Source organism: Odocoileus virginianus, chromosome 23 (assembly GCF_023699985.2).
Source record: "Odocoileus virginianus isolate 20LAN1187 ecotype Illinois chromosome 23, Ovbor_1.2, whole genome shotgun sequence".
In the NCBI taxonomy this organism is placed as follows: domain Eukaryota; kingdom Metazoa; phylum Chordata; class Mammalia; order Artiodactyla; family Cervidae; genus Odocoileus; species Odocoileus virginianus.
This window is the reverse complement of record NC_069696.1, coordinates 553,163-580,241: the sequence shown is the minus strand read 5'-3', so window position 1 is coordinate 580,241 and position 27,079 is coordinate 553,163. Positions and strand designations below refer to the sequence as shown.

General features: G+C 49.6%; 3 protein-coding genes and 1 non-coding gene across 6 annotated transcripts in view; 1 reads left to right on the top strand and 3 right to left on the bottom strand.

The window, feature by feature from the left end:
* Nucleotides 1–14: 14 nt before the first annotated feature.
* On the bottom strand, nucleotides 15–4,677 carry PHB2 (prohibitin 2). Its single transcript, XM_070453083.1, has 8 exons — nucleotides 4,384–4,677; nucleotides 4,136–4,220; nucleotides 3,749–3,828; nucleotides 2,672–2,856; nucleotides 2,123–2,252; nucleotides 1,926–2,029; nucleotides 1,447–1,524; nucleotides 15–1,132 (listed from the first exon to the last, which is right to left on the bottom strand). The coding sequence occupies exons 1-8, from the start codon at nucleotides 4,508–4,510 to the stop codon at nucleotides 1,052–1,054; spliced, it is 870 nt and encodes a 289-aa protein (XP_070309184.1). The 5' UTR covers nucleotides 4,511–4,677; the 3' UTR covers nucleotides 15–1,051.
* LOC139030722 (small nucleolar RNA U89) lies at nucleotides 1,616–1,858 on the bottom strand. The gene has a single exon (XR_011483128.1). It is a non-coding gene; the product is annotated as a small nucleolar RNA U89 (small nucleolar RNA).
* A 99-nt stretch (nucleotides 4,678–4,776) lies between the features above and the next one.
* On the top strand, nucleotides 4,777–10,610 carry EMG1 (EMG1 N1-specific pseudouridine methyltransferase). 3 transcript variants are annotated; one of them, XM_070453084.1, is made up of 6 exons: nucleotides 4,777–5,065; nucleotides 8,990–9,091; nucleotides 9,204–9,345; nucleotides 9,680–9,738; nucleotides 9,891–9,967; nucleotides 10,283–10,610. In XM_070453084.1, exons 1-6 carry the CDS (start codon nucleotides 4,898–4,900, stop codon nucleotides 10,593–10,595), a joined length of 861 nt encoding a protein of 286 aa, XP_070309185.1. In that variant the 5' UTR covers nucleotides 4,777–4,897; the 3' UTR covers nucleotides 10,596–10,610. The 3 variants fall into 3 exon arrangements, with proteins under 3 accessions (XP_070309185.1, XP_070309186.1, XP_070309187.1); XM_070453085.1 differs by having other exon boundaries at nucleotides 9,818–9,967; nucleotides 10,283–10,545; XM_070453086.1 differs by lacking the exon at nucleotides 9,680–9,738 and having other exon boundaries at nucleotides 10,283–10,545.
* A 133-nt stretch (nucleotides 10,611–10,743) lies between these two features.
* Nucleotides 10,744–27,079, bottom strand: part of LPCAT3 (lysophosphatidylcholine acyltransferase 3) — a 33,265-nt gene continuing 16,929 nt past the window's right edge. The window contains exons 2-13 of the mRNA XM_020878772.2: nucleotides 16,649–16,756; nucleotides 15,779–15,885; nucleotides 15,011–15,104; nucleotides 14,853–14,890; nucleotides 14,298–14,476; nucleotides 13,385–13,493; nucleotides 12,753–12,839; nucleotides 12,428–12,594; nucleotides 11,860–12,007; nucleotides 11,624–11,782; nucleotides 11,385–11,507; nucleotides 10,744–11,144 (exon numbers count right to left, since the gene is read on the bottom strand). Coding sequence (XP_020734431.2) covers nucleotides 11,391–11,507; nucleotides 11,624–11,782; nucleotides 11,860–12,007; nucleotides 12,428–12,594; nucleotides 12,753–12,839; nucleotides 13,385–13,493; nucleotides 14,298–14,476; nucleotides 14,853–14,890; nucleotides 15,011–15,104; nucleotides 15,779–15,885; nucleotides 16,649–16,756 — 1,313 coding nt within the window. The 3' untranslated portion in view covers nucleotides 10,744–11,144; nucleotides 11,385–11,390. The remainder of the gene's footprint in view (nucleotides 11,145–11,384; nucleotides 11,508–11,623; nucleotides 11,783–11,859; nucleotides 12,008–12,427; nucleotides 12,595–12,752; nucleotides 12,840–13,384; nucleotides 13,494–14,297; nucleotides 14,477–14,852; nucleotides 14,891–15,010; nucleotides 15,105–15,778; nucleotides 15,886–16,648; nucleotides 16,757–27,079) is intronic.

Sequence of the window (27,079 nt, the reverse complement as noted above, 5' to 3'; positions counted from 1 at the left end):
CAGGAGGCTTTGACTTCAGCTTCAGTAATAAAAATTTATTGAGAATTCCTGGGGTGGTGGTTATCGCCTCCGGACCACGAGGGAGGAATTAACACCGTAGCAAATCACTGAGAAATCACACTGTCCCAACACCCCTGGCCAACACAGGGAGGAAAGTCATTGCCCCAGAAGTGGTCAGTCTGTTCATCAGAAGGGTTGAGAGGAGCGATGCAGAGGGACCATCTCATGATAGCGGGGTGGGGGTGGGGTGGGCCCCAAGGTGACTCCTCAAACACCAGGGCAGAAGCAGATCCACTTCCTCCCTGGAGGCAGAGTTCTTGGTCACCAGGCTCATTTCTTACCCTTGATGAGACTGTCACTGTGGAAATGAGACAGACGGTGACATGATTAGGGGACACACCTGTGAGAGGCAGAGCATCTCGGGCCACCCCCTCCTCCCTGGTGTGTGGGTGGGGAGGTCAGAAAGGGGAGCTAGAGGGGGAAAGGCAGGTACTGGGAGATAAACCCCACAGCCCAACGCTGTGTCGACTACTTACCTTCCCCTGTGGACACCAGGTCACCACATGAACAAGGAACACAGAAAGACAAGAGAAAGGCACATGTGATTGATAAGTTTCAGGCCCCACCCAGCTCTAAACCCCTCCTCCCTCCCAAAAGAAAAAGGCAAGCCTGCTGGAAGCCGGAGTCTCTGGCTCTGGGAAGGAAGAGAGATGCTCCTGTGGCCACTGCCAGGTTTCACCTCTGCCTTCCTAGCATCCTTCGGTGACCCAGAGCAGCTCCCCAAGACAAGGACTGAATATCATCTTTCACTGCTTTGCAGTGGAAGGGAACTTTACAATTAAAGCCTTTACAGGAACAATGCTCTTCGATCTCATAAAATCAATCCCGTGAGACTCAAGGTCGGAATTACTAACCACCCACGTTTCTAACTTTGATCCAGAGAAATGGTGTTTTCCAGGGTCATATGAGTAGGCTAGTAACAGGCTCCAGAGCCGGAGCAGCCAGACTCCGGCCCCTGATCTGTGTGGACGACCCGTGAAGGCCCTGTCTCTCACCGGGTGAAACTTTCATCCTGTAGGTTGAGCACGAGGTTGTCAGCAGTGAGATAGATACGATTCTGTGAGGTGGCGATCTACAGGGCAGGAAATGAGACAAATGTTTGCATCAGGCAAAAAAGACCTTGATTCCTACCTGTACAATTCAATAACCACTGACAGAACACCTGGGGGTTAGAACAGGGATGCTGGGATGAGCGCCCTGGTTTCCGTGCTCACTCAGGGATCCAAAGCAACAAGCAACGGTGATGGGTTAGGTCCACAAGAGGCATGAACAGGTTAGGGGAGCCCAGGGAGTAATTTTTGATGAGAAGTGTCAGACAAGCCAATTTGAACAGAAATCTGAACAAGCAAGATTCTACTTCCCTCCCTTCAGTGTGTGCACACTCACCGTCTTGGAGATGTTCTGGGCTGCCCGGATCTTGCGTAGCTTGATATAACCTGGGTTCTTGCTCAGGGCCTCTCCCAGGTAAGCAGGATGCAGTTAAGGGGCCACATGAGGCCAGATCTCTATCAGGGCCCTGTCCTAACTACTCCCCGGGCTCGGCCCTCCTCTGGGCTGTCAGATCCAAGGTTGCGCTCACCTGGCTTGTGCCCAACCCCACCTGTCGGCCTCCCTGCAGGCTGCTGCCAGTAACTGGAGGCAGCGGCGAAGTGAGGCAAGGCCAGCTGTGCTGTTGATCTGCCTCATGGCAGGGAGCCAGCCCTCAGGTGCCCCACCAAGTTCTCAGATCCCACTTGGAAACCCCATCCCCAGGGGTCACAGGGCACAGGTCGCATTCGCCTTAAGTCTCATCAGCCAGCCTACGGGGGAGGATGTGGAGCCGCATGCCCCCGGCCTGCGCTGGGAGCGCTTCTGCAGAAGGATATCATCCGCGCTGCCTCGGCCTCACCCTCCGCCTGCACGATCTTCTGCCGCTGTTCCTGCTTCGCTTTCTCCACCAGGAACTGGGCGCGCTGGGCCTCCTGCTGGGCTGTGGTGGGAGAGAATCGGGGTCACGGGGATGTGAGGCAGCGGGAACGCAGTCGCACCTGCCTGCTTCCTCAGACGCCTTCGCCTCACTCACCCACTTGTTTGGCTTCCACAGCAGCCGTGTACTCGCGGCTGAAGCTCAGCTCGGTAATGGCTACGTCATCCAGAATGAGGCTGAAGTCCTTGGCCCTCTCTGTCAGCTCCCGTCGGATCAGCAAGGACACCTGGCGGGAGGGGGCAGATGGGATAGGGGAGTTGAGGGGGCCGGAGAACTGAAAGGAAGGCGTGCTGCCGTGACCACGGGAATCCCAGATCTCCGAAACACTGCAGGGGCACAGTGATGCTCTCCGAGTTCCTCACTGGGCCCGCGGGCCGAGCTGGAGAGGCCTCGGTCACACGGACTGCTAAGCTCCACTCTTTCCAAAATCGTGTGTACAGGTCTAGGTCATGGTTCTCCCTCCCCGCCTGACACTAACCAGGCCCGGCTCTCGTTCCCCACACTGGCCATCAGCACGGCTTTTTGGGTGGATGGGACCTCAGGTTACAGTCCTTTCCTAATGAGCTGTCTTTCCTAAAAGCCCGCCCATAGGGCTTCGGAGAGAAATGCTGACGTTGTTGCAGAAAAAGGGAGCTGGAGTCAGACCTGGGCCCGCTGGGTGATCAGCTGGGAGGCATTGAACTTGGCCACCACGCTCTTGAGCACCTCGTTGACAATGGACGGCAACACTCGCTCCTCGTAGTCCAGCCCCAGGCGCTGGTACATGCTGGGCAGCTCCATGGCATTGGGTCGGGACAGCACCCGCAGGGAGATGTTCACCATCTGCAGGTCTAAGAGAGAGGTCAGCAGTGGCTGGGCAAGGCTATGGGGGCTCACCTGGCTTCTTGGCAAAGCCGCCCTCCCCAGGCATTTTCTCCTGTGTGCGCTTCCGTGGCTATCTAGGGCAATGCCCTGTGGCCCAGAACGGCCTTGGGCAGAGGAGAGTGAGGAGGCTGACGAGAGGTGACTCAGCACAGGCCAAGTGCGTACTTGTCCATCCTCAAATCTTCTCTATGCATGGCCCCTCCTCCAGAAAATGACTTTTTTTTTTTGACGCTTCACTGAAAGTTGTTACACTGTATCATTATCACCAGTCTCCTGAACTAGACAGTAAGGACTTGAGAACAAAGGCTGTTTTGTGAATCCTTTATTTTTAAGGCCTAGGGTTTTGGGAATTTAAGCAACCTTCACTAAAGATAATGCAAAAAAGTACATTACAAGTGAGCTACTTGCCTCATTGAGTGTGTGTGTGTGTGTATTTGTGTAAGCGTTGATCTGGGGAATCTCAAAGGCACAACATCTGAATGGTCTAGGAGGGAATAGATGCCTTAGGGAATAGGTGAAGAGTGGGACCAAGTTTCCCCAGAACAGAATACACCAGTAGATTAATAAATCAAACAGTTAAACAAGGTTTTAAAGCGAGGCTTTGACCTAGGTAGTGAATAAGACAAAAGACAAACAATGCTCTTACTGAGTTTACATTAGGGAGAGGAACAGTTGAAAATGAGCAAATGCACAACATGTCCAGAATGTACTGCTTTAATCCCTGGGGCAGGTGCTTTTATTACACCTTGTTTGCAGAAGTGGAAGCCAAGGCCCAAGAGATCTGACACTACCATCTTCCCCAGTCTCTGACCAGGCTGCCGTTTTTACTGTCAGGGACGCCCCAGTGCCCAGACCTACCTTTGGAGCCTGTGGGGGAGGAAATTTTTCGGGGTCTGGCCCGAATGTCATAGATGATGGGGTACTGGAACCAGGGGATCCTGGAGGGGAGGGAACAGGGATAGGGGTTAGGAAGCTGCGATTTCACTAGTTCTGCCCGGTTTTCCTTCACCACGTGTTTCTTGGCCTGCTCCTCCTCTTAATGACCACGGTCAAGGAGAAATTCTCTTCTCCCTTCGGAAAATAACAGTATGTGCTGCTGGAGATTTGGGCAGCACGACTGTTCGGGGAGATGGGGTGAGGAGGGGAAAGGCAGCGCTGAATCTCGCTGTAAGTCTTACTACAGGTACTGGTGGGTCGACGTTCAAGGGTGAAGGGTCAGGGGCAGTCAGCTCTGCCCGCCATTACCTGAAGTGAAGGCCCTCGGCCAGAATGGTGTCCTGCTGCACGCCTCCGATCCGATTAAAGAAAATGGCTCTGTGCCCTCCTTCCACTGCAGGGAGAGGGGTGGGGGTCAGTCCAGGCCGGGCTCTGAGTACGTGCCAGCTTCTGGTGGGGCGGGGTGAGGGGTTGGGTGAGCGCGGGGCCCCGGCGGGGCTGGGAAGGGGTCCAGGGAAGGCTGGCGGGAGTCCGGAGAGCGGGCGCAGGTTGCTCACCGGTGAACACCGATTCGCGGATGCCGTAGGCCACGGCGCCGGCCCCCAGCAGTAGCTTCAGCGCCGTGCCCATACCCCGGGGCCCGGAGGGCAGCCGTCCCGCTAAGTCCTTCAAGTTCTGGGCCATGTTCGGTCCTGAGGCCGGCGGCACCAGTGGTAAGAAGGGGATGCCGGCCCGCCTCTACCGCGCTCCCCGGTTAGGGATGGCCACCCTTCACACGAGGGTTCGGGCCCCAGGTGCTCGCTGGAGAAAGGGCACCGGAAGTGCGCTCCCTTCTGATCCCTCCCCTCAGCCCACGGCGGACCGGAGCTGGGCGCACAGGAAATACGCATCCGGAAGTCCAGCCCCTTTCTGGAGCCCTGCCCTCCCAGAGAGGCTTTGCGAGTGCCAGACCTGGAGCCATCGCCATTTCCGAGCGCCTACTTTCGAAATGGCAGACGGAAGGAAGCTGGCGATTGGGGCGAGCTTGAGGCCAATTTAAAGACGTTACACAATTTCCGATCCGGATGCAAGATGGCTGCGCCCAGTGGGGCATTCCAATCTCGTGAGCGCCGGGCTGCGGAGCAGAAAGAGGATTGGGATGCTGTGGCGCTGAAGCGGCCCCGACTTGGGGCGGGAAGCAAGATCGGGGGCCGTAGGCTCATTGTGGTGCTGGAAGGAGCCAGTCTGGAGACAGTCAAGGTAGTCTCGGGCTAGGAGATGGAGAGCTAGTGGATCGATAGAATGGGATCCGGTGTGGTGAGGGTGGTGGGCTCAGGAGGTGATGGATGGAGAAAGCAGAGACGGGTGGAACATGCTTTTGGAGGAGTGGCCTAATCGACTGCCTTTTCGTTTAACATCCTGGGTTGGCAGTACTGGTTTTCTTTGCTCTTGAATTTCTGCCGCTCACATCCTTGCTTCGACTGATTTACCAGGATTCTGTGATAACCCTAACCCCAAAGTCGTCTTAGGGGAAAAGTTTCGTCCCTCGTGTCGTTCCTCGGTTCATCCCAAGACAAGTTTACTGGGCAAAGGGGAAAGGTAATTACTGTAGCTCAGTCAGTCAGTTCAGTCGCTCAGTCGTGTCCGACTCTTTGCGATCCCATAAACCACAGCACGCCAGGCCTCCCTGTCCGTCACCAACTCCCGGAGTCCACCCAAACCCCTGTCCATTGTGTCGGTGGTGCCATCCAACCATCTCATCCTTTGTCGTCCCCTTCTCCTCCTGCCCTCAATCTTTCCCAGCATCAGGGTCTTTTCAGATGAGTCAGGTCTCAGTATCAGGTGGCCAAAGTATTGGAGTTTCAGCTTCAACATCAGTCCCTCTAATAAACACCCAGGTCTGATCTTCTTTAGGATGCACTGTTTGGATCTCCTAGCAGTCCAAGGGACTCTCAAGAGTCTTCTCCAACACCACAGTTCAAAAGCATCAATTCTTCGGTGCTCAGCTTTCTTTATAGTGCAACTCTCACATCCATTCATGACTACGGGAAAAACCATAGCTTTGACCAGACGGACTTTTGTTGGCAAAGTAATGTCTCTACTTTTTAATATGCTGTCTAGATTGGTCATAACTTTCCTTTCAAGGAGCAAGCATCTTTTAATTTCACGGCTGCAATCACCATCTGCAGTGGTTTTGGAGCCCAGAAAAATAAAGTCAGCCGCTGTTTCCCCATCTGTTTGCCATGAAGTGATGGAACCGGATGCCATGATCTTAGTTTTCTGAATGTTGAGTTTTAAGCCAACTTTTTCACTCTCCTTTTTCACTTTCATCAAGAGGCTCTTTAGCTCAGTCGGCTCACCCTTTTATTTGTAGGGACTTAGTGTTTTGATTCATTGAAACGTGTCTGTCAGTCTCCTTTATTACTGCTATACATTTCAAAACACTGCCTGGATCAGGTTATCATTAATACGTTCACGTCTTTATTTTTACCTATCATTTGGCTCTTCTCCCAAATAAATCTGGCAGTTCCCTGTCTTAAACTTTATGCTATGCAGTGTTCTCATTCCTTTTGACATTGTTTCTCTTGCCCTTTAGAGCTAAACTTGTTCATTGAATAGAGCCAGAAGAAATAGCACAAGTTGAGAAGTCAGATCTGAATTTTAACTCAGGATCTTACACTTGTTTTAAGCATCTGATTCTTGAGAAAAGTTTGTAGTCAGTTTGTAGAACGCAGTTAATATCTTGCAGGGGTATTGTAATGAACGTGCTTTAAAAGTAGTACATTTCCATAGTAATCTAGGTGCAATTCTTTTCCACCTTTCTTTCCTCGGCCACTGTGGCACTTTATTAAGCTTGCAGTTTAGAAAACCTTTTAAATGACCAGCTAATCAGGTTTCCTTTCATTTTCTTCTATAATTGATATTTCTAACCTAATTATAGGTTCACATATTCATCCCTCCAGCTGTTAGTTCTCAGATTCACTTAACCACTTCTTTCCTGGTATGTTCTGTGGGGGGGTGATGGTATTTGTACCTGTTTTACTGGATTGTTGGGAGGATTAAAGGAATTAATGTGTGTAAAGGATTTAGAATAATCTTTGTCACTTGGAATTAGTTGTTACTGATTCAGGTTACTTATTAACCTGAATTAAGAAGGTGAAAAGGTTGTGGCTAAATTAAAGTTCCTAGAACATACTCCAGAGTAAATTAGGCCAGTTGTCATTAATGATACTCCAAGGGTGATAAAATCCATTGCTGAAGTTGAAGCTGAAGGTTGAAAAGTCTTCTGTACTGTTAGCTTTTGTCTTCCTTGTGCTGGTACCTCTTGCTTCTGCCAGCCTCATCAGCCTGCTCTTATTTCTTCTTTTTTAAAAAAAATATTTATTTGACTGTGCTTGGTCATAGTTGTGACACATGAGATCTTCATTGTGGCATGCCAGATCTAGTTCCCCCCTACCAGGGATCTAATCTGTGCCCCCTGCATTGGGAGTGTAGAGTTTTAATCACTGGACCACCAGGGAAGTCCCCTCTTCATTTATTCTTTGTATTCCAGCTTCACTGGCCTCCTCTAAGCTCTTTGAAAGCACTAAGTTCTCTTATACCTTAAGGCCATTGAAGATAATGTTGTTTAACTGCAAGCACCCTTTACTCAGCTCTTTGCCTCATTAATTCCTACTTAATGTTTATTCACTGGACAATTACTGAGTCTGTTACTCATTCTTCAGTTATTAAATGTTACTCTGTCTCATAGAAATGATTCCCTTCCTGGTATAAATCAGGTCCTCATAATCCTTTAGTGAACCATTTAGTTTTCCTTCATGGTTATCACAATTTGAATTAAATATTCATGTGGTTGGTTGCCTTTGCCACTAGAAGGTATAAAAAGGACAGAATAAGGTTTTAAAAATTCTTGTATCTCCAGTACCTACTATAGAATACACATAGTATTCATTCTTTGATTATTCTAATTAGTGGTTTTCAAGCTTATTAACCACAGCCCACAATAAAAAGAAAAATTACACGGTGAGCCAGTCTGTACACTCAGCTATATGAAGGAGAAAGTTTCATAGTCCTTTATCTACTATGACTGCATTTGAATTACTCTGATGTTTTCTGTTCTATTCCATTAAAAGAACAAAACCTTGGTTATAACTTACTAATGAGTCAAAACTAGATTCATCTATTCAAGAGATTGTTTTTTTTTTCTATAACTTAGAATGTCCTTGGAATAGGAAATGGCACCCCACACCAATATTCTTGCCTAGGAAGTCCCATAGACAGAGGTGCCTGGCGGGTTACAGTCCCCGGGCCCACAGAGTTGGGCACAACTGAGCACGCGCATACATACAAGAGTGTTCCATGGACTTTAATTCTTGGCCCTTTGGTTTTGTTCTCTGTGACATTTTTATGTCACTTACTCAGTTAATTTCAAAGTCTACATGCCTCTTCCTCTAAACTTTTTGGAGTCAGCTCAAAATGTTGCCAGACATACAAATGTTGTACTGGTACATAAAAACTTAGCCTTTCAAAACTTTTTTTGTACTTAAAACTTTTTACTGACCACCCTAATGCTCCTCAGGGCTCCAATTTGCAATTGTTTCTTTTAGCTGTTGCTCATACACCTTAAACCTGGAGCCATCCCCTTTTCTTTTACTTCTGAGAATGTTCCTTGGTTACACTACCTCTGGCCTCACTGGTTTTCACACTTCTTCCTGTTCAGATTTGCAGTGCTTCACATTGTGCATGCTTGTTTTAAGCAGACTGAGGGTAGTGACCATGTATGTTTTGCCCAGTGTGCATGTAATGCTTTTGTGGTAAACAAGCCTTCAGCCTTGCTCACTAACTAAGTTTTGCCTGGTTCCAGCACCCCTCACTGGCTTTGCTTGATACCCATAGGTTTTAAAATTAGATCCAGTTTAGAGTGTGTGGAATCACAGGCTGCCCTCTTCCTCCCTCTTCCCTCCAAGATCAGTGATGGGGGTGGGGATCAGGAAGATGTGGGCACAGAGGATCCCCTGCAGGATTTGGGGGCCCCACCCCAAGTGTCTGATGTATAGATCTGGGGTGGGCCTAAGAATCTGATTGTTCAGGAGGTTTTCAGATGCTGCTGATCTGGGGACCCCTCTTTGAGAACTGGCATCCCATGGAAAAGCAGCTTATGTAGCTCTTGTTCCCTGTTCTCAGGTGGGAAAGACATATGAGCTGCTCAACTGTGACAAGCACAAGTCCATGTTGTTGAAGAATGGCCGGGACCCTGGGGAAGTGAGGCCAGACATAGCCCACCAGGTAACTCCAGGGGCAGAGCTCAGGCCCTGGGGCCTCTGGACGGAAGGTAAGGCAGCTCTGGGGCTTCTCTTCCATCCTGACTGTGCCCTGGTCTCCACCTCACCTCCCTCAGAGTTTACTGATGCTGATGGACAGTCCCCTGAACCGGGCAGGCTTGCTCCAGGTTTACATCCACACGCAGAAGAATGTGCTGATTGAAGTGAACCCCCAGACTCGAATTCCCAGGACCTTTGACCGCTTTTGTGGCCTCATGGGTGAGAGAAACTTGGCAGAACTGATGGAGGGAGGAAGAGGAAGGGGAATAAAGTGTGGCGTTTTTAAGTGGGGGAGGGGTCACATGACTGATCTCAGCACCAGTGGTCTGCACTTTCTTCCCATGTGCGTGGGTTCCTGGCTGCAGAGAAGGCGGGGGGGGGCGCTGTCACTGCACAACCAGCCTCGTGCTTGGCAGCTACTTGTTGAGAGCATCTAAGTTGTGTGGATGCACGGGACACGTGTAACCAGCTCACCTAAGGATTTTCTGGTTGAATCATTGGGCATGAGAAGCTGGGTTTCCACCTAGCTCTGAACTCTGTTTTTCTGTCCTAGTTCAGCTTTTACACAAACTCAGCGTTCGAGCGGCTGATGGCCCCCAGAAGCTCTTGAAGGTGAGGTATTGTTACCTACTGGTTGGAGGTGGTGTTCTGGGTATGTTTCTGGGGCTGATTTTTATTTATTTTTCTTTAGGTGATTAAGAATCCAGTGTCAGACCACTTTCCAGTTGGGTGTATGAAAATTGGCACTTCTTTTTCTGTCCCAGTTGTCAGTGATGTGCGAGAGCTGGCGCCCAGCAGTGACCCCATTGTCTTCGTGGTGGGGGCCTTTGCTCATGGCAAGGTAAGGCCTGGGCTCAACTCTCAGATTCTTCACGGAGCTGAAGCTTAGCACAGAATCCCGAGAGCACTCAGCATTTTGATGATCCGTAGGAGTTGGGAGGTAGAGGGTAAGAAAAAAGCTGAGGGGCTCCACCTCCTGCCCCCAGCACATCCTGTGAGGAACGCTGGGGTGTGCCTCATGGTTGGAACTAGGCCTTCTCCATCCTTTTCCCACACTGGTGGTAAACAGTGCTACGAGATGGCAGTTTTTCTGCCCTAAAGAAGGGCTGAACCTGTGATAGAGCGAACGAGCCGCTGACAGATGCTCTTTCCTCAGGTGGACGTGGAGTACACAGAGAAGATGGTGTCCATCAGCAACTACCCGCTCTCTGCCGCCCTCACCTGTGCAAAAGTCACCACTGCCTTTGAAGAAGCGTGGGGGGTTCTCTGACAGCAGGGCCCAGTCCCCCAACACAGTGCAGACGTTGCTTCCTGCCCCTGTTCTCAGTCGACTGTTGGAAGACCCTCCCTGCACCCAGACTGGGGTCTGTGGAAGTCCAGGCTGTACGCCTGCTATCTGTTTATTTTATAAACGTTGTTCTTGTAAACCTGGTTGTCCTCTGAGAGTTCCTAAACTCGGCAGCATCTGATGGTGTGACCTGGTGTAACCCCTCAGACAAGACCCGTGAGGTTATGGTATTTGCAGTCTGGCGCCCTCAACGAGGGAGCCCTGATTGTTTCAGCCATGGCACGCGTGGAGGGCTGTGTTTGAAAGAAAGTAGCCAGGGGCGCCAGCCGTGAAAAACCAAACAAACTGAAGTGATTTTATGTGGTACAGTCAGTCCAAGGTAGAAAAGTGGGGCAGGCAGGGCCTTGCCCCTCCCTTCCCCCCATGGGGGGGGGGCGGAGGCAGCGGCATGGATACAATCATAGTAAATTGGCAGAAGAAAAACACAAGTTCCTCGCTAGAGGGGGAAGAGATAAGGCATCGTGCATGGGGGAGCCCAGAGGAGGGACCTGGGCCCCTCTGCTCCTCCCACGAGTTTCCCCTTTGGCCCCAAATGGAGACGTGGCCGGCGGCAGAGGCACAGCTGGGGAGCCCCGTCTTCCCTCACCCTGGCTTCTGGTTCTCTGTGCTCCAGGGCAGAGTGCTGCAAAGGGAGGCAGGTCGTTGGTGTGCCAGTCCTGCAGTGGGCCACCTGCGAGGGGAGGCAGCGGGAGGCCAGTTGGCGTCACTTCCTGGTCCCCGGACCCCAGCCCTTCCAGCTCCCTCCGGGCACCTCTCAGAGCAGTCAGCGCCCCATACCGTGTTTCTGGAAGCCAGGCCTGGTGAGGTTCACCCCATCTTCCCAGGACTAGCCGTTCCCTGCCCCATCCCAGTCCATGGCTGCCTTCTGTGACCTGCTAGTTTATGCTCAGTTGTAGGGAGGTGTACTTACCAGGGATTACTCCATTTTCTTTAACTTCTCTTTCCTCGGCACCATCACTTTACGGACGTAAGGCAATATGAATAGTAGACTCAAGAAGAAGACGTGGCCAAGGAAATAAATGGACTTGTACACCTGTGGGGACACGCAGCCTCCGTGGTAGACAGTAGCCTGGAACTGTCGCCCCCCCCCGCTGCCCGCCTGACCTCTTAGCAGTCCTTTCCCCTCCTGGCGGGTAGGTCCCTGGCTACCTTCATCCACTTGTCCCAAGTGAAGAGGCAGAAAGCGGTCATCGAGTAACCCATGAAGAGCCAGTGGATGGTCTGCTGCACCAGATAGTAGAGGGGCTGCAGGACGGTGATGGAGGCCAACCTGCTCAGGGCTGGGCTGTCTCGAATCAAGCTGGCAGCCTGGGGAGGAAGGAATGGGCTCACTCAGCCTTGCTCCTCTGCTCAGGCCCCCTCTGCCCGCCGTCCTGAGGGCTCACCTGTCGCTCCACGATCACAATGAGGAACTCCATCTGAAAGCAGACCAGGTATCCCGAGTGGAGGCCATGCCAGAGCGCCAGGAAGAGCAGCGAGAGGCCCTGGGACAGAACCTTATTTCCCAGGAACTTGAGTCGTTTGAAGAAGTAGCTGGAGAGAAGGGTGAGAGAGGATGAGCTTCAGACCCATCCTGCCTCCTGGCACCCGCACTGGGGCGGGAAGGCAGTATGTGCCGGTCACTTCAGAATGAAAGGCAGCCAAGCTGATGAGTCATGGTTTAGACAGAACGGACTGAATGAAGGCTCAGCTGGGGCCCCGCTTGGTACCATGGATGACGGATGGCCTGCCTGGTGCCGAGGCTGCAGCGGAGAGGGGTGGGCTAGCTAGCCCTGTACCCAGGCCGCTAACTACCTTGTTTCTGATTTTGAAACATAACAGGAATGGTTTTGGGGGCGTTGAGTTGGGGACAAAAGTGGGCATGGCTGGGGGTGTCAGAGTGCCTAGAGGGGTCTGCCTGCACTGGGGAAAGGTGAAGAAGTTAAGTGACACATCTCTGCCCTGGGCGCTTACCGGGCCACCCAGGCGTTGGTGTTGATGTTGAAAGAAGCAATGGTGCCCGTGAAGCGGGGGTTGGTTTCAAAGAGCCACACCTTCATGTTGGCACAGGCATCCCACTTGGCTGTCCCATACTCATCGAAGCCATTGAAGCCCAGCCCCGTCAGAATGCACACGCCTTCCTGAGGGAGCCAGGCCATGAATGTCCCACCGCCACCCGGCTCCCATTCCAGGCAGGTGGTCTGTGATCCTGCCCCTCTACCCCCCAACAGGTTCATCCCCTGTGAGCCCGCCCCTTCTACCCCCCAGGTGGTCTGTGACCCCACTCCTCTCTCCTCACCGTGACCAGCCAACAGGTGACATATTTGTACAGCACGAACTTGCCCCAGAGCAGCATGTACATGCAGCGGAACCAGAAGCTGCCGTTCTTGAGAGAAGAGAACGTGGGTGGATTAGGAATGCCACCAGACCAGGAGCCCTTCCTTGTCTTACCTCACATATGCGGCTGACTACTCTGCAATAGGCCAAGGGGAAACCCCTCAGAGAGGCCCCGAGACAGCGGGGCCTCACCTCCTCTCCTAAAGTGGGGGGCACTTGGGACACTGGTGCTGGGGGCTCTTATGTCCACATTCATCATCAGTGAAGGAGATGGGGCCGAGCCAGCATCTCTCCCCGGGTCCTGGGCTCCTAGTGCCCGTCTGCCCAGGGCTGGAGGAGCTTGGCCAGATCGCCCGGCTGTTAAAGAGAATGAACCCAAGCTGAGCTGCAGGGGGAGGTTGAGGTGCCGATGCGTACCCGGCATGGCCCTGTGCCCGCGAGGTTGTGCAGCGCTGGCTGATGGACGCCAACTCTCAGATCTAGAGCGAAACCAACAGGCAGTTGTGGGTGGTGCTCGCACCTCTCAGCTATCTACGGGGGGCCTGGCCTGGTGTCTCTGGTGCTGCTGTGCCGCTCTGCTGACGAAGCACTCACTTGGTAGTCGTCGCTGAGGAGATAGTCTTCGGTGATGTGGGGGCTAAGCAGGGTGTAGCCCACTAGGTAGACCAGGCCCAGGGCCAGGCGCCGGAGAGCAGGTATGGTGCTGGAAAGGGACAGGCGGGGTCATGGCGGGTGATGGCAGAGGCCCCTCCCTCTGCTCTTCTCGAGGGCGCGCGCTGCCTCGGCTGGGCAGGGGAACAGAGCATGCAAGCCCTGAGTCTGGGTGCTTCCCCTCAGGTCCGGCGGACCTCTGGGTCTCCCTGGTGTGTGCGGGCTACATGGGGACTGAAAGCCCGATGCAGAGCTCAGCTTTGGATCTGCTCTCTTCTCTCCTGGCTGGATCGATGCTCAGACACAGGCTGGCCAAAGTTCTCAGCAAAGGGATCTGCCTGGTAACTTGATCAGTTTCCTGATTCTTGGTGGCTCAGATGGTAAAGAATCTGCCTGAAATGTGGGAGACCCAGGCTCGATCCCTGGGTGGGAAAGATCCCCTGGAGAAGGAAATGCAACCCACTCCAGTGTTTTTGCCTGGAGAATCCCATGGACCGAGAAGCCTGGCGGGCTATAGTCCATGGGACTGTGAAATATATAGATTTTGATATATTAACATTTTTTAAACTGGGAAAGTGGGTTTTAAAGGCAGGGACATGACTGCTTCAGGCAAAATCCTATGGCATAAAAGTGTATTTTGATGTTTGTACCACAGGGTCGGGAGGGATGGTGGGAAGTGACCCAAGCTGACAAGTGCCCACTCCCCGCCATGAGCAGGCATGGAGTGCTGGTCACAGGGCAAGAGCCTGGCCCACAGGAGACAATGCAGCTGGCCGGCCTTTGGGAGGTCACTTCAGAAGCGCCTTTGTGTTGGGTGAGAGGCCTGAACGGAGGTCTTGATGAAGGGGGTGATTACCTGTTTGGTATCTTCCCTGGGACGTCGGTCAGCTCTCCCCGCACCAGCTTCATGTAGTGGTTCATGGAGAACTGGGGCCCCACCAGGAAGGCTCCGTAGAAGTAGGAGAAGCCGGCGACTTCCAGCAGGGAGGGGACACCCCGTATGGCGTATATCTGCTGCTCGGAGGACAGGGATTTCTGTGCCGAGAAGAGAACAAGGAGTTCAGGACCCCCAAGAGCCAGTGTGAGGGCTCCCCGCCCTGGTGCCCCACTGAACTGGGTTCTGCAAACAGAACCTCTTTGAGGGGATGACAATATGGAGAGGAGTTGGTGCTTCAGAGGGAAGTGGGTGTGTCGGGGGGAAGTTCAGCCATGGCCAGCTGCAGCCCTCTTCCCAGGGCCTTGCTGGCTGGATCACTGGGTTGTGAGCAGAAGCTGGACCTGGGCAGTCAGAAATGGTGATCATACCACCCGGCCCGAGGGCGGGAGGGGAGGCCCCACCCCTGATGATAATAGCCATCCTCCTCCCTTTGGGTTAAACTCCTTCACCTCTCTGCGGAGGGAGGGTACTTACCTGATCCTTCCCTCCGTCATAGTAGTCCATGGCCAGACCTGAGCAGAGAGAGAAGGTGTGGGTGGAGCGGAGGGAGGGGGCACACGATGCGGCCTGTGGACCGAGGGTGGGTGGGAGGATGGGAGGGGCGTGGGTGTCAGAGGGGACCCACCACTCACCGATCAGCTTCAAGGTCAGGACACAGTGTGGCATCGTCCACTTGATGTCATAGGTGCCGGTGGCTGTGCTGTAATATCCGGCCAGAAGGTAGGCCTAGGAGAGGGGTGAGTATTTATTTATTCCACCATCACTACAGTGCATCTCCCCCTGCTCTGAAATCCAAGGTATTCTTTCACTTTTTCCTTTCTCTTGCTCTAGAAAGTGAACCTGTAAAGGGAAACGGACGTCCTCAAGGTTTCTCAGCAAAATGAGGGCTAAACAGCATTTAAAGCATTAAAAAGTTAAAAAAAAATTTTGTTTTTTTGGCCTCACCGCATGGCCTGCGGGATCCCAGCTCCGTGACCAGGGATTGAACCTGGGCCCCTGGGCCCTCGGCAGTGAGAGCTCAGAGCCCCAACCATGGGACCGTTGGGGACTTCCCCAAACTGACAATGTAGATGCTCAACATCTTGCAGCTCATTCCAAGTGGGTCTCCCGCCTTGACTTTGAGGGACTCCTGTCGTGGACGGACGGCTGCGCTAATCCTGGCAGGCTCAAGAACCCTGATGGCGGGGTCCAGGGCAGAGGGCCAGTGGCCACCCCTCGGTGAGGCAGGCAGCCTGCAGGGGACGTTCCCGGGGCCTCTGGACACTGAACCAGAGCCTCGCTGCTGAGGGTCGCTGTGGATCTCCCAGTCCACGGCTTCTTCTCCACCCCAACCCTCATCCTCCCCCCGCCCCCACCCCGGCTGGCTGTGACCTGAGCTGCCCTGGGAGAGACACGTTTACCATCTGGACGCAAAAGGTGGTGAGCACAGCGGTGACAGTTCGGCCCATCAGCCGGAGGATGAGGAACTGCAGCACGATGCAGAGCAGGGAGTGGTAGAGCTGGGTTCCTGGGTGTGGAGGAGACAGCATGTTGTTGCCTGTTTTCCCCCTACCGCCCTTACATTCCCACCCTTCCTGACACTTCTGAACACAAGGAGGAGATATACAGAAGAAAAAAAAAAACTTTGGTATCTGGATCTTTCTTCTTTTTAAGGAGCCTCCTGATTTGGAGGAAGGGAAGGAAATTAACTGTATAAAAACACAGGACTGCCAGGGAGCTCCTGTATTTCTGGATGTTGGGCCTAAGGGATGCTCCTGGGGTTACTGCTTGGGTCTGTTGGCCAGTTCCAGCCCCAGCAGAGATAAACTGGTGTCTCTCTGTGGATGGCGTCTGGTAAGGGTTGTTTCATTGTTTTCGTCACTAAGTCGTGTCCGACTCTTTTGTGACCGACCCTATGGAGTGTAGCCCACCAGGCTCTGTCCATGGGACTTCCCCGGCAAGAATACTGGAGTGGGTTGCCATTTACTTCTCCAGGGGATCTCCCTGACCCAGAGATGGAACCCTCATCCCCTGCACTGGCAGGCGGGTTCGTTACCGCTGAGCCACGAGGGAAGTCCCTCTGCTAAGGGTAACCATTCTCAAAATGCTTTTATCTGGGAGAGAAATGTACATGAAGGGAGAAGCTAAGCTGTGTTCCTGCCCATAAAACCCTCTCTTTGCTCCCAGAGCATCACAACTTCACTCTCCATCAGATTCCCTCCAGGATGTTTTGTTCAGGTCTGTTCCTTCTCAGGCTCCCTATAATTGTGGTGCTAACTCGGTTCACTCACCAAAGTTATAATAAGCGATTGAGAGGCCCGTAAAAGTGTGGAAAAGGTGGATGAGGTAGCTGTCCTTGTAGAAAAGGTAACGCCGATAAAATAAAGCCAAGGGGTAACCTGGATGGGGAGAAAGAGAAATAGAGGGTTACTCATGGCTGGTGCCCAGGTTTGTTCTGGAAGTTGATCTGGCATAACACCCAGCCCAGAGAGGAAAAAAAAAACATGCATACTAAGGATGTCTACAAAGACAGCAACAGCATCCCTAATTATCAAAAGAAGCCTCTTTGTAAATACAAATTTAACACGGGAGATATTAATCTTATATTGAGGCAATACAAATTAGGTCCTATGATGAGGTTTCCTTTACCGCTTATTAAATATTGCTAGGAACTTTCTCTTGCATTTTTCTTAGATGATATAAGGGACTGAGGGTGCCCAACTGTGCCCAGAAATGCCATTTTACACCTTGATGATCTATTATAATTCCATCACCAGCAGAGTATTGTCAGTCACATTATTAAGAGGATAAATACAAATGATCCCTGGCTACAGACAGGGTTGCTGTCGGCATACTCAGTTGCAAAGCAGTTAGTAGGTGGGTACTCCTCACACACTTGAGGTCTGGGCACTGCCCAAGCTAATAAATCCATTTAGGTATACTGGAAAAATGTCTTCTGAAGCCATGATTCAGGGTATGGTCCCAGGGTTATGACTGAACTACAGGGGATCTCTTGATGGCCGTGAACTGAGGATGCACAGCCAAGGGTTGCTGACGGAAAGGGTCAACAACACTGGGTATTCCCAGACTAAAATCAGCACATTGCCTTGTTTTACTGCAGACTCATAGCCAGTGTTCTCACATCAGCCATCATGAAATCTGGCTGATAGGCTTGTCAACGTTCCTTCTGTAGTGCCTGAGCAGAGAGTTGAGGCCCCTCCTGTTTTTTGGAAGGAGGCTTTACCCAGTCTATCATTGCATAATTAGTGTTCTTGAGTTGGTCATGGTTTATAGCTGCTGCAATTCTTGCAATTTTGGCTGTACCTCGGGGCTTGTGGGATCTTAGTTCCCAGACCAGAGATTGAACCCAGGCCCCCAGCAGTGGAAGCTTGGAGTCCTAACCACTGGACTGCCAGGGAAGTCCCTGCAATTCTTAACTTTTCAATCGTAAGTTGCAGGTAGTTTATCACTGGTGATATAGTTGTGAGTCTGGTTAACTGCAAGGCTTAGATGAGCGTCATACATAAAATGCTGAATTAAGTGAATAAGTAAATGGATAATCATGTTATACGTTAGTTGATGTTCTGCTAGTTATTTTTCCCATAACCTTTTTTTTTTTTTTTTAATACTTATGATCACAGGGACTTCTCTGGTGGTCCAGTGGCTAAGACTCTGTGTTCCAAATGTAGGGGGCCCAGGTTCAGTCCCTGGTCAAGGAACTAGATCCCACATGCTGCAACTAAAGATGCTGTGTGCTGGAATTAAGATCCAGCACAGCCAAATAAATAATAATAATAATTAAAAAAACAACTTCTGATTACAACCTGTATACTTATGTATCCTAGTTTTTTCACACAACAATGTATCAGTCATTTATCTTCTTCGTGGTGGCAGGATCTACTGGTGTCCTTTGAACGCTGCTCTCATAATGGGCTATATATTTATCAAATATATAGCTTCATGCAAACAGTTGATGTAGATAATTCTGTGGATGACTGGCTCATTTGCTCATTCATTCATCCAACAGATGTTTATTATGTGCCCACTACATGCCAAGCGTTCTGTTTATGGAGCACAGAATGACGGAGGGGGTGGCGTGGAATGGTTTATGTTCTAGCCACTTAAGGTGAAGTGATGTAGGGCTGCTAGTCGAGGGGAGGGAGGCAACTGTGACCCTTTCACAGTCAGATGAATGAGTAAAGGAATACGACAAGTCTCATACGTACCGCATGGGCAGAAATCTTGTGGGACTAGCAGCAAGTATTGCTAGGAACCAGAGCCAGGTACTAGAAAGTATATATAAACACCCAAATGCCTTACATCTTTTGTTTTTAATATTTTAGGAATAGGGGCATAAATGAACAAAAACAACAAATAGGGTGGATCTTAATTACCTAGAGTACTCATAAAAAAGTTTCGGACAGCGAAGAGTTTACCCTTTAAAGCACTCAAAGGGTTAAAAACCTTTAACCAATTGAAATCACTGAAACCTTTCATCATTTGGGATGCTTGAAGTTAAAAAACACAACACACACTACTCCGCCTCCTTAAACTGAATATAACTGGACATTTTCTTGGTGATCTGGGTCATTGTTCTAACGGCACGATGGCTTTAGGACCTATTGGGGTGTGCCCACACTGTTCTACATTCTAAGTCCTTATATCCATTTTCCATACTTTTCTGCCCTTTTCTTTGCTATTCAGGGATCTACAGTCACTTCTTGATCTTTCAGTGCCAAGAATAGTCTCTCTTCCTACTTCTAATTTACAGCAGGCCTTAGAAGTCTTAACTTTGTTTTAAAGGTGCAAAACAAAACAGATAGACAAGATCTAAGACAAGAACAAGGGCCTTGGTATCTTCCTTGCAGACTTAGTGCGCAGTCCTTGTAACAGCTGCTCTGGCATTCAAGGCCCTTTCACTCTCTCCTATTTTCAGGTGTATTTGCGGGGGCGTTGAATTGGGTGAGGAGTTCCATGCAGATGAAGTCTGACTGCGCACCAGGAAATGTACCGATAAGGAGATGGAGTAATTGGGAGAAAAAGAAAAAGAGTGTAGCAGGCCAGGTTACCAAGGACAGGAAGATCAGAGAGAACAGCGGAGCCTCCAGGCTCTGGAAGCCACCAAGGGGAGGAAGGAGCTGTGCTGGGCGAGTTGCTGTGACAACCTGGAGCTGGTTGTCAACACGGTACCCTGCTTCCTGCTGCTGCTCAGCTCAGCAGGCTTCGGAGCCTGGCTGCCATTCATCCTACTGGGGATGTGCTGTTTGGGGGGCGGGTGTCATCCTACAAGCTGCTTCTGAGTCTCAGTGCTGCTGTGTGGGAGCCGACACTTGATACAGTGGCTGCAGTCACCTGAAGAATCTCTAAAAGGAACCAACAGAAGCAACTCTCACCCGCACACCCGCCCATCAGTCTGATGCAGTTAGGTCTGGGTGGCCCTAATGGGCAGCTGGGGCTGAGAAGCTCTGCCTTCCTAAACCCTCGTGCAGGGCAGGTCCTGGGGAGCAAACCCTGAGCTCAATGACTAGCTGCTATTTTCCCTGAATGGCACCCAATAGGCAGAGGTTTGCTCTCTAAATCTGGTCTGGAGGCTTTTAAGAGCTTGTGTGGCCACCACACTGGAACAGTTTCTTCTATTTGATTGTTTGCTTAAAGGGGGACCCTGGGGACTTCCCTGGTGATCCAGTGGCTAAGATTCTGTGCTCCCAATTCAGGGGGCCTGGGTTCCATCCCTGGTCCGGGAACTAGATTCCACAAGCAGCAACTAAGAGATTGCATGCCACAACTAAAACCCGGCACAGCCAAATAAATAAATATTAAAAAAATAATAAAGGAGGACCCTGCAGAAACTTATCAGTGGATGAAGGTTGAAGATCAAATCTGCACCCTAAACCCAGGATTCCCAAACAAGAAGGGATATAGGCCAAGAGCAGACTGGAGGGCACTCACTATGCCCACACCCTACAGAGGACTGCTGGGAGGCATTGCACTTGGCCCCTTCAGGCAGGGGTCCCCAACCTCCGGGATCCAATGATCTGAGGTGGAGCTGATGTAATGATAGTATTAATAGAAATTAAACACACAATAAATGTAATGTGCTTGAGTCAGCCTGAAACCACCCTCTACCCCTCACTGCCTTGGTCTTTGGAGAAAACTGTCTTCCATGAAACTGTTCCCGGGTGTCAAAAAAGTTGGGGACCATTGCCTTCAAGGATCCCAGTAGTTACAACATGGAGTGTATGTACCCCGCTGGTCTCCCCAGCTCGTCACCGGATGTCTCCTCAGGCCCCACTGCTGTCTTGAGTCAGAAACCTGGATCTATTAACTGAGATTGCTAGTGAAGTTCCTCACTCTCTGAGATCTAAGAGTTGTGAAATTACTCATTAATCCTAAAAGGTCCTGAAGTTCCATGTGAAGAAATAGAAATGGACTGCTTTCATTCAAGTCTGATGAATTTCTTTGTCTCTCATCCCATATCGCTATTTCTGGGCTCTGTGGGAATATGATACGACCCCATTTGATCAGGCAATGGTTCATGTGACCTTGATGAAGAGTAAACAGAGCATGTTTTGGCAGGTGTGAGGAAGAAGACAGAACTAGAACTGCTATGTGTTGTCTTAGCCAGGTATTGACACCTGGTTTTACCAAAAAGAAGACAACTACCTCCAACACCACACCAAGAGTTCAGAGGACACCCTCAGCATATATACATTAGCGGCTGTCAAGCATTTTGGTCTCAGCACTGCTGTTTTAAAAATCATTAAAAAAAAAAACTAAAATAGAGTTAATTTACAATGTTGTGTTAGCTTCAGGTATACACAAACTGATTCGGTTATATACGTGTGTGTGTGTGTGTGTGTGTGTGTGTGTGTGTGTATTCTTTTTTAGATTCCTTCCCATTATAGGTTATTATTAATATAAGATATTAAATATATCTTCCTGTGCTACACAGGAGGTCCTTGTTAATTAGCATCACTTTACACTCTTAAAAGCCTTCCATTGCAGGGGCCATAGGTTTGATCCCTGTTTGGGGAACTAAGATCCCATATACCATGTGGCACAGGCAAAAGAAAAAAAAATTAAAATTTTAATAACAAATATCTGGCCTTTGCTAAACAGAAGAAGGCTGGATGCTCAAAACTGCTTCTGAATTCAGTTTGTTGTAATATGTCATTTAGGCCAAAATATATGGAAAAAAAAAATCTGGCTTCACAAAGATATACAGCTGGAAAGAGAATCTTAATAGGTAATTAATGGATAGGTAATTTTGGATATTCTGTCTTAATAGGTAATTTTGGATATTCTGTCTTTGATAACATACAGAAAATCAAAACTCGGCAAATAAGTAGTTTCTTAAAGGTTAGTTAACATGGAATCTAAAATCATATCAATGAGCTTTTCACAATGTTACATTAAAATCCACAGGTCTCTCATGAGCTATAAATAGATCTTTTAGCCAGGCCTGGGTTTTTAACAGTGTGCATTGGTCATTGGGAAAATATTGGTTCAGTGAGTTAGGGAGATCTTTCAAATCTTGAGACATCCTTATAATACAATATACAAAAAAAAAAAAAAAAATCACATTTCTTAGTATTACCACTGGTTTTCAGCAGAGAAGTCTTTATAAAATGGGAAGTTGTCTAGCTCATGGTAGCAAATGTAAGTTTTGCAAAATTCAAATTTTCACTTTAAAGTTGAAATTTATCACTGATTACAAACACTGTCAGTTATGTTCCTTGAAGTGACAGGCTCACTTTGCACATTTCCAAGAAACTATCTGCCAAATGCCCAGTCTAAACAACCAGTTTGTCTATCAGTCATTTTTTCACGTGAAAATGGTCTTCTGTGTAAGAGAAACTGTCAGTTCAACGTGCAGTTTGAGCCAGTGCACAGGTGCTTTGCTTTGAGCCACTTCTACTTTGGGACAGAGGGTGTTCCATGCACGTGTCTCAGTTCTTCAAACAGAATGTTAAAAAGACATGTACTCTGGGTTTTATGCTTCATCCAGGACACTCTTTGGTTGCTGTTCAGTTGCTCAGTTGTATCTCTTTGCGACCCCATGGACTGCAGCATGCCAGGCTTCCCTGTCCTTCACTATCTCCTGGAGTTTGTTCAAATTCATGTCCACTGAGTCAGTGATGCCATCCAACCATCTCATCCTCTGTTGCTGCCCCTTCTCCTCCTGCCCTCAATCTTTCCTAGCATCAGGGTCTTTTCCAATGAGTGGACAGTGGATCGATTTGTGCACCCCCCGCCTTGTTTTTTTTTAGCATTTATTTTTTGGCAGCATTGGATCTTTGCTGTGGCACTCGGACTTAGTAGTTGCGGCTGGAGTCCTTCTCTACTTGAGTCACATGGGCTTAGCTGCCCCCAGGCATGTGGGATCTCAGTTTCTGGACCAGAGATCAAGCCTGTGTGCCCTGCACTGGAAGGTGGATTCTTAACCACTGCATTGCCAGGGAAGTCCTGGATCTGCCCTTTCTCGACCGACTGCATGGTGGTGAAGAATGTAGGGTATGCTGGTTCAGTTTGGTGTCCTCACCTTCACTCATGCTTAGGGACCAGCAGAGTTTTACCCACCATTGCTTCTGCACTGTCAAGTTCCAATGACAAAAGCAAATAACATTTTAATTTTATTCTGAAAAATAACTTTAAAGTTCTCAGGGACCCATAGGAGTTCATGGACTACACTTGAAGAAATGCTGACACGGAATGGTGTTTTGGCTTAATCTTCCTGGTTAAAGCACCCTAAATCAACATGCTTTTCTTCCTCCCTCCTTTCCTCAACTGCTCCTTCTGTTTTTTTTTTTTTTTAATTTATTTATTTGGCGGCACTGAGTCTCAGTTTCAGCATGTGGGATCTAGTTCCCTGACCAGGGATTGAACCTGGGTCCCCTGACCAGGAGGGCAGAGTCTTAGCCACTGGACCACTAGGGAAATCCCTCCTTCTGTATTTTCTTTTTTTTGGAAAGTTTCTCTGTCGTTGGTTTTGAGATTATCAGTTTCCTCTTTTTTTTCTTATTCTATTGAGATGTATTTCACACACCATCAAATTCATCAGAGTGTAGAATACAGTGGTTTTTAGTACATTCATAAGGTTGTATAATGTCCCCACTGGAATGTCTAAATTCCAGCAGGTTTTCACTCCCTGCCCCCCGCCCCCAAGAAACCCCATCCCTGTTAGTGGTCACTTTCCAGACCCTGGTGACAAAGTCACTTTCTGACTCTACAGATTTGCCTGTTCTGGGTATTTCATAAAAGCAGAGTCCCACCACAAGAAGACTTTTGTACCTAGCTTCTTTCACTCAGCGCCCTGTTTCTGAGGTTCACTTACGCTGTACCATGTAGCAGTACTCCATTATTTTTTTTATGGCTGAATAACATTCCTTCGTTTGGACAGATCATACTTCATTCATCCAACCATCAGTTGATGGACATCTTGGTTGTTTCCACTTTGGGGGTATTAAGCAGAAGGCTGCTGTGAACATTCCTGTATCACTTTTTGCGTGGTGCATGTTTTCCATCCTCTTGGGTATGTACCTAGGAGCAGACTGTTTGGCTCATTTGCCTGCTGAGCAGCACTTCTCGGTTGGTGGTACAGATCAGTTTTTAAAATTTCCCATCTGCTGCGGAGCAATACTTCAGGAAAGTACAAAGTCATGGGCTTGGATGATGTGGCACTATCGAACTGCTGTGAAAATCCCTAAATGTTCACTCTTACTCTCCACTTGCTTTGAGCTTTGATTTGTCAAAGGGTGGCGACAAATTGCACCAACCTTTCCTTTGGCTCTTTCACGGAAGGCTTTTTCTTCCGACTCCTAAACATGGCTGACCTCCAGTCAGTCCCAGCCCTCTGCTAAGCTCTCTACACCATCTCATTGGACAGCCCATCTACTCTCATGTAACTTAATGTGATCTTTATGCCAAAGACAACCTCACATCTTTAATCCTGACCTCTCGGGTTTCAGTTCCACATTTCCTACTTCCTGGTGGGGCATTTTCAGTTTGATATCTTTTACCATCTCTATCTCTGTGTAAATAAGACATGGGCTTTCCCCTGAATCAGGCTTCTCTCAGCTTCTTCTTTTGTTGATTAATGATGTTACTGCTCTCTGGGCCACACAGCGACATTCAAAGGCGTGAAGTTGTCTCTGCCTCTTCCCTTTCTCCTCAGTGCCCATATCTAATCACCAAATCCTGGTTTGTTTTTGTTTTGGCCGCACCACAAGGCTTGCAGGATCTTAGTTCCTCAACCAGGGATTGAACCCATGCTCCCTGCTGTGGAAGTCCAGAGTTCTCAGCCATAAGGACTGCCAGGGATTTCCCCCACCAAATCTGTCGATTCCTCCTTTCCAAAGTTTCTCGCCACCATCGCATCCCCTTCTTTCCCATGTTACATCCGCAGGGAAGGCCCTCAAGTGCTCCCGCTTCAAGTCTTGCCACGACCTCATCTCTGCCTGTAGCTGCATCCTCCGACATCCTCCACCAGGGGGCTCTCCCTGCCACTCCTGCTCAGAAGCCATCAGTGACTCTACCTGACCACTCCACACAGCACCAGCTCCCAAGACCTACCTTCTTTTTTTTAAGGCCTCCACTGTCTTCCTCCAGCTAACTGATACGCTAGTTTCTGCTCAAACATGCCTTGTATCGGGAATTCCACAGTGGTCCACAGGTTAGGACTCTGCACTCTCACTGCCGAGGGCCCTCCAGGGTTCAATCCCTGGTCAGTGAACTAAGATCCCACATGGAATGTGGTGTGGCCAAAAAAAGAAAAACCCAGCCAAACACACAAAACCACAACAGCCCCCCCCCAAAAAAAAACCCAAACAAAACATGTCTTATATCTTTCATCTCTAGACCTTCACTCATACCAGTCCCTTTGGGTGGGACACCTTCTTCAACCACTCTTCTAACCAAGTGAAGTCCTACCCATTCTTGAAAAACACTCAGTTCAAGTGTCTCCTCCTTTAGGGTTACTGTAGACCACAATTAATTCACGACCCTGCGCATTATGGACTCATGCCTTAAATACATGGCGCTTAGGACAAAGACTCGTTTGGCAAAATCATTATGTAATACACGTTGCCATTCCTTATACTTCTGTTCCGAATTAAAACTATCACAAGTTCACAATCTCTTTTCCTAAAGTCCTTCTGTGTCTTTGGATCTCCCATAGCATGCTATCCTGTGTACTTCATTTTCTGATGGGTTGACCTACAGTAATTGACACTTAATAGCAGTTTGAGTGTAAGTTTCCTCATCTGTAAAATGGGGACAGGACCTGCTCCAATGACTATTGTAAGGGCTAAAGGGGATAATGCATATAAAGTAGTCAGCACAGCCTAAAATATTGTAAGCAGTCACAAAGTCACACACACACACACACATGCAAATTCACATAGAGGGTGTCTGTAAACTAGGTCTTATCTGAGAAATTCTGATGAAAGTGGTATCAGGGGTTCCGAATCTAATCTTCATTCCATGTGACAATCAAATGACTGAGGGATTTGCTTCCCATCTTCACTTTAAAAAGAGAGTCATTGTCTATTTATTTTAGAAAGATACTGACTCTGGCTTGCCAAGAGCACTTTTTCTAAAATGCAACGTATGGTTAAATTAAGGCACTGGATGGTTAGAAGAACACCAACTCTGAGGTTAAGATGAGATTTGACAGCCTGAATCCCAGTTCTGCTACTTACTAGCTGTCCCCTTAGGCTGGTTGATGAGTTATTGCTTTTGGTCCTCAATTTCACTAGTAGAGTATCTAGGTCCTGGCTCATATTTCAACCTGGTCCATATCAGATGCTCAGTAGTGTGAGATGGGATCAACCTCTCCTTTACCAGAGGCCTGTCTAGCGACCTCCACCAGTCACCTGGCTTCAAACACTGTGAGTGCCGATGGCTCCTGCATGTCCCCCTCCCGTCGAGGTTCTCCGCCAAACTTCACACTCGTGTGCCATGTGGAGTCGGCACCCACCTAACGGACACCTCAGACGTAATAGGCCCCAAACTCAACTGTTGATGTCCTTCTCTCAGCAAGCCTGTTCCTCCCCTGGCTTCCTCATTTCAGTAAAGCCTTTCTGCTCAGCCCTTCTGCTGGCGCAAGGCTGAGGCCCTGCCACCTTCCCCTCCTCCTGACACCCTCCCCTCCTCCAGGCAACCCCATCTGTCAGCAAACCCTGTCTGTTCTACCTGCAAAGTGAACCCAGAATCTGACCACTTCTTCCCCTGGTCCAAGTTGGCGTCATCCCTGGCCTGTGTTATTACTGTCGTCTCCTGACTCATCTCCCCCAGGGCCTTCAGTCACGCTCTGCTCTGCAGAAGCTGAAGTCCAACCAGAATGCCAGACTGAGCTGCCCGCCCCTCCCCCAACCTCTCTCTGACTCATCTCTGACTCTGGGCTGCCCTTCCTGGAATGGCAGGCTTGTGCAAACCTTAGAGCCTTCACATTAATATGTTCCTGGCCTGGGATGCTCTTTCACTGATGAGCTCAAGTCCCTCCAGCGCTTCAGGTTTTTACTGAAATGTCACCTTATCTGTGGGGCCTTCCCCGACCCCTATCTTGAGATTGCACATGTTGCCCCACCCTGTATGCCACCAACGCACACTTCCTGTTTTTCTTTCCTACTTCATCTTTCCTATTTTCCCCTGGCACTTACTACTCTTCCACATGCTGTATATTCTACTTCTTGGTCTTTGAAGGCAAGATTTTTGTCTCCCCC

Excerpts from the sequence above, each read along its gene's own strand:
- PHB2 (XM_070453083.1), bottom strand. The coding sequence starts at position 4,510 with ATGGCCCAGAACTTGAAGGACTTAGCGGGACGGCTGCCCTCCGGGCCC. Across the intron at positions 2,857-3,748 it reads CTCCCCCACAGGCTCCAAAG|ACCTGCAGATGGTGAACATC; the intron begins GTAGGTCTGGGC and ends CCTCTCTCTTAG. Across the intron at positions 1,133-1,446 it reads CCCAGAACATCTCCAAGACG|ATCGCCACCTCACAGAATCG; the intron begins GTGAGTGTGCAC and ends CCTGCCCTGTAG.
- EMG1 (XM_070453084.1), top strand. The coding sequence starts at position 4,898 with ATGGCTGCGCCCAGTGGGGCATTCCAATCTCGTGAGCGCCGGGCTGCG. Across the intron at positions 5,066-8,989 it reads CCAGTCTGGAGACAGTCAAG|GTGGGAAAGACATATGAGCT; the intron begins GTAGTCTCGGGC and ends CCCTGTTCTCAG. Across the intron at positions 9,092-9,203 it reads GGCCAGACATAGCCCACCAG|AGTTTACTGATGCTGATGGA; the intron begins GTAACTCCAGGG and ends CACCTCCCTCAG.